At 38.6% G+C, this 15,866-nt stretch overlaps 2 protein-coding genes across 5 annotated transcripts in view; both read left to right on the top strand.

Annotated features, from left to right (window-relative positions):
* The first annotated feature begins 963 nt into the window (after nt 1-963).
* Nucleotides 964-8,544, top strand: LOC103137960 (aminoacylase-1A). The gene is made up of 16 exons (XM_007551994.2): nt 964-1,119; nt 1,208-1,319; nt 1,445-1,590; nt 3,272-3,336; nt 3,410-3,514; nt 3,608-3,702; nt 3,898-3,974; nt 5,070-5,159; nt 5,800-5,856; nt 5,956-6,029; nt 6,308-6,357; nt 6,912-7,056; nt 7,156-7,224; nt 7,359-7,438; nt 7,880-7,940; nt 8,049-8,544. Exons 3-16 carry the CDS (start codon nt 1,464-1,466, stop codon nt 8,211-8,213), a joined length of 1,260 nt encoding a protein of 419 aa, XP_007552056.1. The 5' UTR covers nt 964-1,119; nt 1,208-1,319; nt 1,445-1,463; the 3' UTR covers nt 8,214-8,544.
* A 5,671-nt stretch (nt 8,545-14,215) lies between these two features.
* Nucleotides 14,216-15,866, top strand: part of LOC103137938 (voltage-dependent calcium channel subunit alpha-2/delta-2-like) — a 38,014-nt gene continuing 36,363 nt past the window's right edge. For 2 of the 4 annotated variants that reach the window (XM_016671650.1, XM_007551956.2), the window contains exon 1: nt 14,216-14,668. In XM_016671650.1, the coding sequence (XP_016527136.1) occupies nt 14,553-14,668 (116 nt within the window). In that variant the 5' untranslated portion in view covers nt 14,216-14,552. The remainder of the gene's footprint in view (nt 14,669-15,866) is intronic. The other 2 variants (XM_007551981.2, XM_007551972.2) reach the window with 1 other exon arrangement.

Here is a 15,866-nt window from a genome sequence, read left to right as displayed (position 1 = left end):
AATTTTCACATGAAGTGGAAACGTTTTGTCCCTGAAATGGATTCAAACACTAGAAACCTGGAAATAGTAGTTAGGAATTTGTATGGGCTGGTCTCTGGTCAAATACACTGGCAAGTGTCACCTTTCCTATTCATTTGAGCTTTTCCATATTTAGTTAAAAAAAACAAATGTTAAAAGTGAAATGGAGAGGTTCATTACACATAGATTCATCATTTTTTTGTTTGTATTTCTGGTAACATAGTGGTGTAGAGCAAATGAAAACCAAAACTGAGCTTTCTCTTAACTCCAGAATATTACCATCAATGAAATAGATTTTTAATTTTTTTTAAAATGCCAGCCTACTAAAAAAAGTTTAATCATGTACTACATGATTTTAAACTCAATTCCTTCGCAATAAGAAGTGCATCCATGTAACAGGGCATGGAAGTGATCAATCAGCCTGTATGTCTGCTAAAGTGTAAAGGAATAATAGCCCATTAACCCTCAACTCTTCCTCCACACTCTGTGACCTTTATTTCCAAATTAAATGCAAAATCATCTAAGAGATATTTGGGCCACTAAACAACAGTAAATCCTTTCTCTCATCAGTGGTAAGAAACTTGTGTATGGTTCAGTAGTTGCTACATACAGAACTCTAAATAACCAGCTGATATGGCAATGACTTGTTGCGATTACCAAAAGTGTGGTTTCCATCTTTATTTCATTACATATAATATTCTGATAATGTAATAAAACTTAATTTAGGTTATATATTAGTTTCACTTTTTGAATTATATACATCACCTCTCTGATATTCAGAGATGTATGCAAGTGTTGAATATGGATGCGTTGTAACTATTAAATGATAAATGGGCTTGCCACACCGGCCGAAGTGTTTTTGATTGCGTCACAGTTGAGAAATGGTATCGCCCAAATTAGGGGTGTTTTATGTTTCTTTTTTTTGAAAATACCGTGTTTGAAGAATTACTTTAAAATATTTATGAGTATTAATGTCAATATAAATGAGTTTAAACTCCAAAACTTTAGTTTTTTTTGGCATTTTAAGAGAACGAAGTGTTGTTTAGGAAGAGGTGAAATCCCCTCACAGGCTGTTTACTGTTTGTGGGTTCACTGCCTCTGGTGAGTACAGTCAGTGAGTAATCTTAACTAATCCTTAAAAGTAAAATAAATATACTCATGCATTCTGTTTGACCTCTTGCGCCGACAGTTTGGCTTAAGCTAGTTAATGAGCAGCTCGGAGGAAGCTGCCACTGCTGCAGAAGGTTACCTTTCACAAGGCTAGCCGTGACATTACCAGGAGAACTGAGCGCGGAAGACAGGTATGGCATCTGCTCCGACAGCCTCCAGATGTAACCGAGTTCAGTGTCTAAATATGAGATATAACTGGACACTTCTGTCTTATATACTGGCACAGTTTATCGTAAACACCTTTCGTGTTTTTAAGGGAGTAAGCAAATCGCACCATGCTACCTGACAAGGACGGTCCAGTCATTGGAGGGGGTCAGGGCTCCCCTGAAGGAGAGGACCCCTCTGTGTCTCTGTTCAGGGAATACCTCCGTCTTAAAACCGTCCACCCTGACCCCGACTATGGTGAGACTTCTTTTGTCACGAGCGAAGTAAAATCATATGTTTAAATACCTGTCAAACAAGTTTTGTTTATTTTCACTACTTTTTTATGTTGCTAATATTTGATCAATACAAATATTTATGTGCTACATGTTGCACAATGCAACTGAGTTGAAAATATCTTTAAAGCTTATTCTGTTTTGGCTGTATCGGTTGTTGTATTACCTGCTCCTTTATCAAAGTCCAGTTCTTATCTACATGAGTTACACATTATATCCCCACAGTTTGGCAGAAAGCAGAAATTTTCACCTGAAGCAAAAACGTATGTCCCTGAAATGGGCTCAAACAAAAGAGAACTAGCAGTAGTAGCTAGGAATAGGCATGTGCTGGACACCGGTGTTGATTTAAACAAAGATTGTAAGCGCATATGAATTCAATTCCTCAATTTTTATACCTTCCCTCACTTATGCATTATGATACTGTGACAATGTCAACATGGCTGAAAGAAGTTGCAATGATGTCCCTGCACTTTGCTGATATTTTCTGTGTATTAGCAATAAAAAAAGTATTTTTAGTAACCAGTGGACAAAAGTGGCCAATTTCACCTTTATTGGCACCAACCAGTGATCTGCAAAAGTAAGCATGTTTTTCTTACTCTTAAATGCATAAAATGTGAGACACTTTTTCAGTACCTGACAGCATCAACAAATGGCATGCCATTAGTTTAGTTTGTAAAAATCTGTTCAAAGTTAGGCACATATGGGTTCTTGCATAAATTGAGATTGTGTAATTTTATATAATGCTTCATGCACTTTTAAAATCAAACTTTTGAAATAAAATTAAACACATTTTGTAAAGAAAATACAAAAATGTTATATTTAGATTTGGCAAAAATGACCTAGACAATTGCTGTCATTTGATTTTTAAGTAAAAAAAAATATTAAATTGAACAGGGTTTTTTGTACATTAAAATGGATAAGCAGTAATTTAAGCTTGAATGTAAAAGTTTTTTTAAGGTAATAATAAAAAAGTCAATGACAAAGTGAAACAAAACATTTGTCTGTTTGTATCTTTTACTGCAACTCTAGGAGGCGCTCTTTCTTTGGTGCTATTTCTTAGCCAAAAAAGTTATTCATGCAGGCAAGCAAGAACATAAAAATGTGCATAAAATAAATAAATGTATAAAGTTTAGAAAAATAGTTGGTTTTTGGGGCTGGAGTAAAGCGGTGGCCTCAGATACGGAGGATGTTTGTTTTCAATCTGCTGTCTGGGGTTCAGGCTTTACTCCATGCATTATTTCCATGCTGTTTCCCTTTTGCTGTCTCAGTTTTGTGAACAAAAATCGCAGCAACACAAAAAACGCTCAAAGAAAAACTAACTTCCCTGTCTCAAAAACACAATGTCAACACACTCAATTTGACCAATTTTGCTCTTTATTTATTTTTTTAAACAGGAAAATCAGCTTGAGAAACTTTGTTTCAGCGTATTTCTTCTGGACACTCTCATTTCCTCTTTTTAAGATGTAGAAGCCTCTGAAACATGCAGAAGTGTTACAACTTAACTGGTTTCTGTATTAGTTTTTAAATTAATATATTCCACAGCAGCAAATAACCAACAACAAAAAGATTAATGCCAGAGAATTTGAACATATCTGTTAATGTTAAAACCAACTGTCTGTTTTTTTCCCTTTTTTCTCCATTTGTAGATTCTGCTCTCAGGTTCTTGGACAGAATAGCCGAGGAGCTGGAGCTTCCCATGAAAAAGATTGAGGTGATGATCAGATGCAAGCAATCTGTGAGCTTGCGACAGATGTTTCGTAATTCACCCGTCCGTCTGCTCTCAGGTCTGTCCAGGCAGAGTTGTGTCTATCATGACATGGACAGGGACGAAACCCACCCTAAAGTCCGTCTTACTGAACTCCCACACAGATGTTGTACCTGTTTACCAGGTACGAGCTTGACCTCGGTTTTGAGAGTTACTGTTCTGTTGTTGCCTGAAACAGATGAGTAAAGAATAGACTTGGTATCAATCTCTTCTCCAGGAGCACTGGAAATGCGATGCTTTCAGTGCTATGAAAGATGCTGAGGGTAACATTTTTGCCCGTGGATCTCAGGACATGAAATGTGTGACTATACAGTAGGTATAAAAATGAAAACTGCCTTAATAGCTTCTCTTGTTAAGCAGAATTTTCACTCTAGTGTTGTTGTGATCTTAACGTGTGTTTGTGTGCGGTGAGAACAACTTGTTTAATCACTGAACCTGCTCTCTTGTCTATTCAGATGGTTTCTTTGTCGTAATGCGTGCTGAGTTGGGTATTTGTTGTCTGTGTAGGTACATTCAGGCGGTCAGAAGGCTGAAGGCGCAGGGATGGAAACCAACACGCACTGTGCATTTAATGTTTGTTCCTGGTAAGTTATTTGACTGGGTCCACACTTCGTACATCAGCTATTCAGGACTTTAGAAGCATGTCATAAAGCGTCTTTCACTGGAAATCATGATGGCACGCAGGAAGACAAAAGAGGCTAAAAATGCCACTGTGAGGCCTCCAAGTCTAAAGAGCAACAATTAGGAGAATCTAGAGGTTTAGGAGTAATGTCAGAAAAAAGCTTTTTGCTCTCCTACCATCACAACTTCCAGATGATGCTAATTTGTGCTGGAGCTTTATCTGGAAATCTGCAGATGGACTTGACATGAAACAAAGGATGAATATATGGCAAATCACCTTTTGTCTATTGTTATCTATGTATAGTAGAGGATGTGTGCTGCTGTGGGCTTGTTTTACTTCTAAAGAGCTCAAGGCTTTATGAACACTTTGAAATACCAGGGCATTTTACAAAAAAACAAATAAATAAAATAGAGCACTCCCTCTGTATGTGACTGAGAAATTCAGCTGTGTCATGAGCCAAAGCATTTGGCTAAATTTGCACCAAAATGAAAACTAGAAAGCATGTTGGCTGAGAAAAGTAAATAATGCTGTAGAAGAAGACTGTGTAAGTTCTATTAGTAGAAAAGGAGTTATCGTAATAACAGCAGAGTAATTAGTCTGCCAATGGTAACTTTGTTAAAAACAAGATACATTTTTTCCTCCTCTGGGTAAATTTACTCAAATTAAAGGTTGAGTGTTTTTTCTGTAATGTTCAGCAATATAAAATCTATTGAACAAATTTACCAGGGAAAACTACAAATGTGGCCAGAGTCGAAACCATCTGAAAAACTCGATGCAGTTGTTTAAAACTAGATAATCTTACACACACACACACACACACACCTCAAAAAAATAAAGGGAACACTCAAATAACACATCCTAGATCTGAATGAATGAAATATTCTCATTGAATACTTTGTTCTGTACAAAGTTGAATGTGCTGACAACAAAATCACACTGGAGGCCTGGATTTGGAGCCACACACAAAATTAAAGTGAAATGTTCCCTTTATTTTTTTGAGCAGTATATATTTGCGTTTAAAACTTTCACAACTCTGACTATGACATTTTCCTTTCAGATGAAGAAGTTGGAGGCCATAAGGGAATGGAAACATTTGTGACTCATCCAGAGTTTCAAAAGTTAAACATCGGCTTTGCTCTGGATGAAGGTACCTTTGTTATTTTTTATGCATTTCTCATGGCATTATTTATTATTCTAAAAACAAGACATGTCTTTGGATTAAATTAAATTTAGCACACAGAAAAGTAGTTACGAGAAACATCTGGACTGTAAATGAAGCACACTTAACAACTGTTATGTAATAGACAGGATTACAGTTTTAGGAGGAATTAATGCAGAGTTACGTTGCTATCTAGTCATGTAAGAGATCAAGAAGACTGCTTGATAATCTAAATTGTAAAGCAGGAATTTGAAGAAATTGTAAGCATGAGATGACAGGGGTTTGAAAATATAGCATGGGTTTTCTTATTTTTTGGATTTCCTCTCTTTATTCTCCATCCCATAATGTAAAGAGATCTGTCAGTCTATCTGGTGGATCTTGTGAGTTTTGTAGAAATATTTGCCATAAATTCATAATGAACTTATTTAAAACCCTTTTCAGAGACGGTATGTGTTCAGTTAAATCTCACCTGAATGCCTGAATTTTCTTTTAAGCCGTTTTAAATTAGCACATTTTATGTCTCTTTACGTACCACCAGTGTTGCTGCTGCTAGTCTGTACTCTGTAATCTACGTTCTTTGATTTGCTCTCTTCATGCTGATCTTATGTTTCTGGTTTGTGTCCTGGAGGTCTGGCCAATCCTGGTGAGGCTTTCACTGTGTTTTATGGAGAAAGGAACCCCTGGTGTGAGTATGCAACACAAATAAGGATGTAAGGCTCCTGCACGGCTTACAGTCTTTCTGCCCAAGAATGCAAAGAAAACCTGACCACTGTCTCCTTTTCAGGGATTACTGTCCGCTGCCCGGGGAGTCCTGGTCATGGCTCTAGGTTTGTGGAAAACACAGCTGCAGAAAAACTTGTGAGATCCTTTCATTTTTCTCCAACATGTTTTAAAAAAACATGGTCATTCTTTTGCTTAAAATGTTTTGTGCGCTGAATTTTTATTTTATTTTATTTTTTTTTATCAGAACCAATAACTTTTTAATAGTACAAATCACAATCCTTAGCGTAAATCAGTTGGATAAAAGTAAATCTTCTGCCAAGCTTACAATCAATAAAATCATTGAATCAGACATTTTCTCATTACAAAAACGAATTGTTTCAAAACGGATCAGTTTTTTTATTTCTTTGTTGCAGCGACAAGTCATCAACTCTTTCCTGGACTTCAGAGAGAAGGAGAAACACCGGTGAGATAGTTTACATTTCCCCGCTTTAAATTGTCTTTTAGGTGAAAGTCTGAATGTTTTGTTTGTATTTTTTGGGTAAAAGAGAAAGAAGGTGTAATGTACTAGTATTATTAATTATGTTAAGAAATGTAAAAAAAAAAAAAAATTATATCTTTTTTCAGTGATATTGAGCTTTGAAATTTCAATAACAATTTTCAAAAGCCAACTGAGTAAACTCTCCACAGGGTTTTCAGAGGTGCACAAGCTGGCGTCATAATTTGTGAATAATGGCGTGTGAGGCCAGCTGAATACTTTGATTGCAACTGTGGCAGTTTGTTTGGGTTATTGGAGACTTCATCCGGCATCTTGCGGTCTACTCTTTTACCAGACTCAGAAGCTAAAACAGTTTTCTTCCTGAAGGTCTCAAGCAGGTTTTTTTGATCTTCTGGAAATGTTCAGATCGAATGTCTGAGGTTTAAGCAACCTCAAGCTGTTGAGTAAAAAAAAAAAAAAAAAGCTGCTTTGATGCGTCTGCGTCACTTTACGTTTCTGACTGCCTTTGTTGTGTCTGCCAGGTTAAACACCAGTGAGTGTTTCACACTGGGAGACGTCACCACTGTGAATATGACCATGGTCAAAGGAGGCGTGGCCTACAACGTCATCCCAGCTGAAATGGATGTCAGCTTCGACTTAAGAATCCCCCCCACAGTAAACCTCCAGGTGCGTAATGCTGCATTATTGACATGTAACTCCACAGGGACGTATAACCCTCGTGTTTAATGTAAACTCTAAACATTAAACGTTCAAACTCCCCGTCAGGAGTTTGAAAAGCAGATCAAGCAGTGGTGTAAAGATGCAGGAGATGATGTCACGTATGAGTTTGCTCAGGTCAGTGAATTTCCTCCAGGTTAGACAAACAATCTACTGAGCTATGTGATCTACTACTGGCTGCTTCTCTCAGTGATTCATTCCTTGCTGGTTTGTTTGGTTTTGTTGGATGAAACTAAATGGTTTCTCTGCAGAAACACATGAACCAGAACGTCACGTCCACAGCTGAGGACGACCCCTGGTGGAGCGCTTTCAGCACCGCCTGCAAGTCATTGTGAGTACTTTGCAGGTCAGATGTTTACATGTAAATAGACATGGACGTACTCATGGGACCCTGTTTGAATGAGAGAAAATGACCAATAAATGCATTCTTATAAAAATTGAATTTAACTCTCCTCAAAGTTATTTAAAAAATGTTGAGTTATTGGGACATTTGCCTCCATTTATTGCATCTTCTCTAAGCTTCCTGTAAATCAGTTCTGCTGGTGTACAGTAAATGTGCGACTCTTACCTGCATCCAGTACTGAAGCATAACATTTAGATATTTTCATTTGTATTTTAGTTTTTCTAACATTTTTGCTTCATCAGTTTTCTCAACTCTGCTGCAGTTGCTCATAAATGTCTTGTGTTTGGCGAGGAACCGTTTTATTTATTCGTCACTGTGCCTGGAAATGCTTTGCATTTGTTATGTATCATACCATCGTCTCCTCTGCAGGAATATGACTCTGGAAAAGGAGATATTCCCAGCTGCCACCGACAGCCGTTTCATCAGAGCAGTGAGTATTAAAAAAAAAAAACTCCAGCCTTTTTGTTAGCATTTAAAATTACACAATTGAATCAGTCCCTGCCTCTGACCTGTTTTTTTTTTTTTTTATCCTCTCCAGGTGGGGATCCCTGCGATTGGCTTTTCTCCAATGAACAGGACCCCCATTTTGCTGCACGATCATAACGAACACCTGAATGAGCGAGTCTTCCTGAACGGCATCGGCGTGTACGAGAGGCTCATCCCGGCTCTGACCACCGTTCCTGCCTCACCTGACGAGGCTTAGTCGATCTTTAATCCTCACCGAAACACTTTTCGCTGGCTGTGTGAATATCTAACTTGAGGAATTTGCTGAGATTACCAAAGAATAACATGTGTATGATTAAGCCAAACTGAGCACTTAAACTTTGATACTTGTTAATTTTGGATTATTCTCAGGTAGTTTTGAATTACATCAAATTGCATCAGATCCATATCATCCTAAAGAAAAAAACATCACCTATTGTGCTAAAGATTGTTTTCTCTTGTATAACCATTATGTGATGAAGATCACACATTTAATTGTAAATGATTGTTCAGCAAATACAATATTGTTTAATAAACAATAGAACAATGAAGACATTTGTTTGTTTTGTCTTTTGCCCAAATCTTTCTTGCTCGTTTTCCACAAATGTCAAATTTGACGAGGGCAAACCAAAGCTCTGGATCTCTGAAGCTCTTGCTGAATTAGGATGAGTCTCATAGTTGCTTTTGAGATCATATTACATGATTTTCAGCTGAAACCACTTATTGCCCAAATTTACCCTGAAACATCTTAACGGGACGAAGAAAACAAGTTGAAGTAATTTGTCTGTGGCTGGCACTGCTGCTTAGGAATGTCGAGATTTAAAACTGAGGTTTCTGCTATGCTGGCATTATTTGTCTTTCGTGAAAGTTTTGAAGTAATCCTTGGCAACTTATGTTATACAATTGTATATTGTTGTGTGTGATGCGGATTTTGTTAGGAGCATACTTTCACATTTGTACCTCAAATTCAGTATTGGCAGTGTGTCTAATCAGAGGCCGCATAAATGAGAGGTTTAATTACAATGTCTGTTTATTGCAAGCAATTAACCTCCACCTGAGGTGCTAATCTGCCTCTGGGACGAAACAGATTTGCAACTACATCAATAAATGATTAAAGCCATCAGTGCTGCCTTTAGTTTGAACACCTCAAAATTAGAATCCAGTTGGGAGAAAGAAAGAAAAAAAAAAGAGTTCAGCCAACACTGTCTTGATAAATTACAGCTATGAACACTAGAGACAGTTAATTTAGTTGACAACACAGAAAAGAGAGTTTAATCTGGGCTTTCACTGTGTGTGGGCACTTTCTGAAGACGTTCAGTACAATAAAATACAGTCAGGGGAACCTCATTTCAAACTGTAGCATCAGATTCACAGGGTGAAGTGAGCACAAAGAATTAATTCACTTACATTTGGTAAAATAAATTGACTGAAATGATAAGTTTCTCAGCCATTGCGTTCTTGTTATTGTGTTGTCTGTTTAATTTGTTAGCAACTAGATGGAGGCAGAAACATGTTCACATTGTCCTTTGGCAGATGTTTCCACTCATTTAGCTGAAAATACTCCAGGGGGTAAGAAGATATTCATGAGATGAGAAGATGAGTTTTACACTCAAGTTCCTTTGTTACTGCAATCCTAAAGACCCAGGGGCCTGGCACTGCAGCTTCACTTGTTGTGGTGACATGTCATTAGTGCAGGGTGGTTAAAATCACTGCCTTACACAATTAATTAATTGTCACGTTAGAGTAAAAACTTCTATATATATATATTGGGATTGTCTGTGATAGAACTACACAAAGTATTACATTACTGTGACATGGAAGGAAAAGGATAAAACATATATAAAAGTGCAGGCTTTACTCAACTCTGTCTACTCTGAAATCCATAAGTAAAATTCAGTACAATGAACTGGCTTCAGAAGGTAACCAAGACGTGGCTGTCCACCTAAACTAACAGAACAGGCATGGGACCCTTTAATCTGTATATCTATCTATATAGATTATTACCATTTTGCAAGACATGATGTTGGCAGCATCATGTTGTGGCGTTGAACTTAAACCTAGTGCATGACCAGAGCTAAAATGGGACTGCTCACTGCATTTCTGTGTGTCAGAATGGCCCAGTCAAAGGTCAGACCTTAATCCAGTTCATAATCTGTGGTATTGCTTGAACATTGATGTGCACAGGTGCTGTTTCTGAGCTTTAGTTATTATACAAAGAAGAATGGGGAACATTTTCAGCTTTTGGATGCATGAAGCTGGTAGAGACGTACCCAGACTTGCAGCACTAACTGTAAGGTGCTTCTACAGCATGTCACAAAGTTAAAAGGCAATAAACTCCTACATTTATAATGATGATAATGCTTATGAAGTCATTTATAGGTCCATTATTTTACATTTTCATGCTTCCCTACTAAAATTTCCTTTGAATGGGTCCTGAACACATGCAGTAAAAAGGTTTCATAAGCCCTTTGCTGAAGGTTTTTACTATCCTTCAGTGAAGTTGTGATGTTTGTCTCTGAATATGTTGCATAATGTTTCCCTATAGCAGATGTTTCCCTGCAAAATGGGTCAGATTTCATCCAGACACAATGAGAATCCTGGCGGATGTGAACAGCATACTGAGAAGGAGAGTTTCGCGCTGTGGGAACACTGAGCTCCCGAGCTTTACTGCTGCAGCTCACATCTGACAATACAGGTGTAGAGCTTTTTTTTTTTCTGGTTGTAAAGTTTAACATCATCCAAGTCAAATATCAGCTATGTATCAGGGTTATTAGTGTTACATTGTTAAGATGTGGAACCACGATTGTTTTTATGGAAACTGACAAACTGCTCCCACAGTTTTGATTTGTGTGCTCAAAATAGTTTATAAAGAGGGAATACTTTTTTGAACTGGAAGAATAGCAACAGAAAGACGTGAGAAATAAACAGCATATTTGACATATTGTGTTGTTTACACTGGGTTAAGGTCAGTCTCGTCTTCAGCGCAGCCCTTTTTGGATTTGTTCTCCAATTAACTGAGCATGTCTCTCAAAGGGGGGCCACCGACAGGAAGACTGAGCAGCCAGTAATTAGTCTTCTCTCTCCCCAGGACATGACAGCAGCCTTAACACATGGGGCCGTCGGGGAGACGAATAAAAGCAGAAGCCACATCCTTCCTCCCAGAGGGGGCAGGTGCAGTCATCCTGCCGGCTGTCGAGCATGAGAGCGCCGTGCTGCGCATCGCATTGCTGCTGCTTAGCAGTTTGCAGAGGACATGTTACCTTTGCTGTTAATACGGGAAAACTTTGGCAAATATGGGAAAGCAGAAATGTGCACACTTGACAGTCCTAGCTATTTGAGATGCATAAACGTTTTTGAAATGGGGCGTCGTCGTTTCTGCATCAACATATTCTAATGCTGGAAACATTAGAAACATTTGTTGTTTAATTTATTCAGAAGTGAAGAGAAAATCCAGCATTAATTTTTTAAAGTAACCTTGTGTGTTTTGTGTTTTTTTCAGCCATGTAGTGCTACTTTATAGCACAACCAAATAACTATGTTTCCTTCAGGTGTTATAAAAAGGCTGCATATATGGAATATGACTTAAAAAACTGTAATTTAACGCCTTGAAATTGGGCATATATGTCTATGTCATCACAACATCGCCCCTCTACAAACCCTTTGACATTTTTACCTACGTTGCACTGAGAAGAAGCTCACATAATGAGCTCAGCAGATGCGCAGTACCATCAGGTGTTTGCTGATTGCTACTGGCTAGTCTGAAGGAGCTGGGAGGGAGAAGCTTGGATACTTGGAAATGCTCAAGGTGGAGCTGTGGCTTGAAGGTGGTACTAGATCCACCCAGGCATTTTTGCACAGCTCAGTCCTTTTCTCCAATTCTCCACAATATTGAACATGCACTACCTCACAGGTTTTAGGCCCATGACAGGCATTGGAAGATGGTTGGTTTTGTGTCTAATGGAGCATTTCTCTTCTGTGTGTTTCATGACAGAGTATAGATTTTTATTTAACATTTCCTGGTGTTTCAAAGAGCTGATAATACCATGCACTCGAACAAGGTTCCCTGTATACTTTGGAGGAAAACAGCTTCGGGTATGGTTATTTTCTGGGACTTGTAAGTGATGCCACTTATTTCTAGCACCAGTGTTGTTGTTTCAAAACAATTATTTCTTCATGTAAGAGGTCCTTTTTCCACCTCTGAATAATTTTGCTTGAATGAAGGTTGATAAACATTTTAATACGAGGATATGCATTACAGGCCCATCACTTACATATCTCTCCCCAAACATATTGCAAAAAAAGACAGCTACTTATGCCTGTAGAGCACAAGAGCAACAGAAAAAAAAAACCTCACCTTATTAACATGTGAAAAGAGAGAATGAAATCATTTCGCAAATCTGTTAAAGAAGTTACCTTGCATCCTAAAAAGGATCTTGTTTGGACATCTGCAGCATCTCAGGGTTTAGTTTTATGCTTGAGGGGAGAGCTGCTAACCCTCACAGATGCTGCAGTTAATAAAAGAACATAAAGAAATTAAATCCTACAGCTGAGTGGCGACTCATTCTGCCGTGTTGCTCTGCAGTGTAGCTACAACTGTCCTCTGGCGGTAATTGCAGCTGAAACCTTCTGTGATGGAAACAAGATTCCCCCTTAAACAAGGGATTAATTGTAGTCTACCAGGCACTGCGGTTTTGCTGGCACCGTACCGAACTGCACTGGCCAACACATTCTCTTGCACTTGTGTATGCACTCATACCCCCATCCTCCAAGCCTTAGCAAATTAATGATCATCTGGTTGAACAAAGAGACAATTGTTAAACGCTAAAATAAATCTGTTACACAGATTATGAACCATCATGATTGCCTTATTTTTCTTATTTACATTTTGCATCATCTGTATGTGTTTTGTTTTTTTTGGTAGCATTTCTATGTTATGTACGCTTAAGCAGAAGTTCTGGACGTTTAACAAAAATATGCAAGGGTAAATGTACGGTAAAAAGGTAGTATGCCCTCATGTGAACTCTTAAAAGTGTAGGCTTTACAAATGTTTCATGAACTTGGCTTTGACTTTCTTCATAAATGAAGACAGTGTGAAATGTGTCAAGTGTGATTTTGTCCACTTGAGGTGAAATAATTTTTGAACACAGAATACGTTTTATATGAATGAGTGTACTTTCTTTTTATTGTGACTAACTATATAAACAATAGATACCTAGCAATAATTAAAAAGTGCAAATCTAGAAAAACTGACTGGAATGACTAATTTAAAATATTTTAAGACAAATACTAGATGAAACATTTTGAGAGGAGAGGAGAGAAGTTGGCTGGCGTTTGTTGACTGCCTTTGTCCACTGTCCCACCTTTTAGCCGAAGACGACAAATGGAGATGGCAGTTTGTGTCCAAAGTAAAACAAACAAGCAAAAACCAAACAAGAAATGAATGAGTCTGTGGATAGGATCCATGCATAATGAGAATGAAAAGGCAGGTGAGTCCATCATCTGGACTCAAAATATGATATTTTCCTGGGTAAGTAGTACATCTACTTACCTCGGTATGTCTCATACCATTAGTCAAAAAACTTGAATAAAAAGACATTAAATAATTAATTTAAAAATGAATGTAAACCACCCACAAATATAAATATTTGCTGTTAATGTTTAAAACAGGACACTGTTTTTTTCTCAGAAGTAATGATTGTTTTATAGGTGAAAGAATCTTAGAAATCTCTGCATCCATTTTTTTTAGCATAAAGGCCAAACATCGAGTATAAACAAATATTGTGAAATTGGTCTGAGCCTATAATCTTTATTCAACATGTTTAAATAAAAAAACAAACAAACATTTGATTACTTTATTTTCTTCCACAACACAACAATGTAACGTCCTAAAAATATGACCTGTAATTTAGATGTAGTTTTATAGGTTGTTCTGGTTTGCATGTTTGTTTTCAAACAGTTGCTATTGATTTGCTCATTCATCTCTTTTCATTGTTTAGTGGAAGAAGCGCTGGTGGTCATAGATCCAAAAATATAGCAATGACAAATCCCACGTGGCTCTGCGCAGATAAATAAAGCCAAACTAGATGCTGCTGCTGCTGCTGCTGCTGCTGCTCTGTTGCCTGGTGAGCGTGAGCGCGCACGGGTGAGGGAGAAACAGAGAGGAGAGAGAGAGAGCTGTCGTGAACGCGCCAGCCTATGTGTTGGTTGGAGTGAGAGAGAGAGAGAGGGAGAGAGAGTGTGTATGTATGTGTGAGTGGGAGCAGAAGCAGAGACTCTGCAGTGTCTTGGCAGCTGCAGCAGTGCATCTCCCACCACCGTCCACGATGCCTCCACGGATGATTCCCGCCTCCTCCGCCTTCACCTGACCGCAGAAAGACATGAAGTCGTCGGGAAACTGATCCGGACGTTCACACTTGCTCGCTGTCTGTATGCCCCCCCACCTCCTTCCCTTCCGACACCCACCAGGAGTCAGTCAGGAGAGCTTCTTCCACGCACCCGTAGCCGTTTGGCGAGAATTTTGTTTTATTGTATTTTTTATTATTATTTTTTTTAATGGAAAATGGCGATAGGAAAAAAACCTCGCAGCATCCTCTGCTTAGTATCAGTCCAAGTCCTCCTGATTTTCAGCGCGTCGTGGCCTGGAGCAGAGGGTCTCACATTCCCACAGCAATACACGTAAGTAAACCTGACTGGGAAAGGCAGCGTCTGATATGAGACAACTTTGAGCTTCACCACTCAAAGAGATGTAACTCTGTCACTCTTCTTCGTTTTCTGCTGTTACATAATTGCATGGTGTGTTGTTGGTGACTTCCACTAATGTGCACGCAGTGCTCTGAAAGGTGTTGTCCACACTGTGGCTCAGCACACAGCAGAGATCTTTAAGCACCATTTGCATGAATGTGTGAGCAACAAGATGCCAGGCATGCAGACAAACCTCATAAAGTCAGTTTATTAAGTTTGATCTAGTTTAGTTTAATCTTTCCCGTGATTTATTACCATAAGATGAGAGATAGCTTTGATTATTGGCTGATCTGAAGCTCTTCTGGCATTTATCCTCCTGCTAGAGTTTAAAATATTCCTGATAAATCCATTTTAGTTAAGTCTGGGAGACGCTGTTTTGATCGATTTAGATTCCGAGACAAAACTTAGATTTTGTGCAGCTGTAAAACTTAAAAAGAAATGTGGAAAGCAAATTTTTCATCACGTTGCTTGATCTAAAAGCTTTTCGATGCTCAAGAAAGATGTGTTTTTCCTCCCCTCTTCCTGTTGAAAACTGCTCCCGGAAGACCATTCCTCTGTTTTCTTCCCTTTTTGCCAAAAGTCAACCTCTGCTCTTCGTTCCCAACCTTTAACTCATCGCCGTTGAGTGCAGCTGGGGGCTCGCTTTGGACTGCAGTTCTCTGTCGGCCCTCCTCCAGGCTCAACAATCGGGCAGCTCTGGAGAGAGGAAGTGAGCAGATGGTCAACTCATCTTCAGGGTTCATGGTGAAGGATTTCTGGCCAATCACAACTGGAGATCCGAGGTGTATTTACCAATTAGAACAGGGGGCTGTAAATCCTGGGGTTGTTGGCGACTGACGGTGTGTGTGAGAGAGTTTTATGATGAATTAGGGTGTTGGAAATAGTGTGTAGTCACGGCTTTCTCTTCCTCCTCCCCTTGCTTGTGATGGTTTTTCTGCTGAGTGCTCTAAAACAGCTACACAGCCCTGCACCCAGGGTGTCTTCATGTAAGCAAAATGAAGCAGAGCTGCTTCTCTGAAGATCCACTATCCCTGCACATAGATAGATAGATAGATAGATAGATAGATAGATAGATAGATAGATAGATAGATAGATAGATAGATAGATAGATAGATAGATAGATAGATAGATA

Source organism: Poecilia formosa, unplaced genomic scaffold (genome assembly GCF_000485575.1).
Source record: "Poecilia formosa unplaced genomic scaffold, Poecilia_formosa-5.1.2 Scaffold2, whole genome shotgun sequence".
Taxonomy (NCBI): domain Eukaryota; kingdom Metazoa; phylum Chordata; class Actinopteri; order Cyprinodontiformes; family Poeciliidae; genus Poecilia; species Poecilia formosa.
This window is presented reverse-complemented; position numbering and strand designations above follow the sequence as displayed.

Bases quoted from the DNA above. Each gene is read 5' to 3' on its own strand.
- LOC103137960 (XM_007551994.2), top strand. From the start codon at position 1,464: ATGCTACCTGACAAGGACGGTCCAGTCATTGGAGGGGGTCAGGGCTCC. The intron at 3,337-3,409 runs GTGATGATCAGA...GTCTGCTCTCAG, and splicing joins TTCCCATGAAAAAGATTGAG to GTCTGTCCAGGCAGAGTTGT. The intron at 3,703-3,897 runs GTAGGTATAAAA...TTGTCTGTGTAG, and splicing joins ATGAAATGTGTGACTATACA to GTACATTCAGGCGGTCAGAA.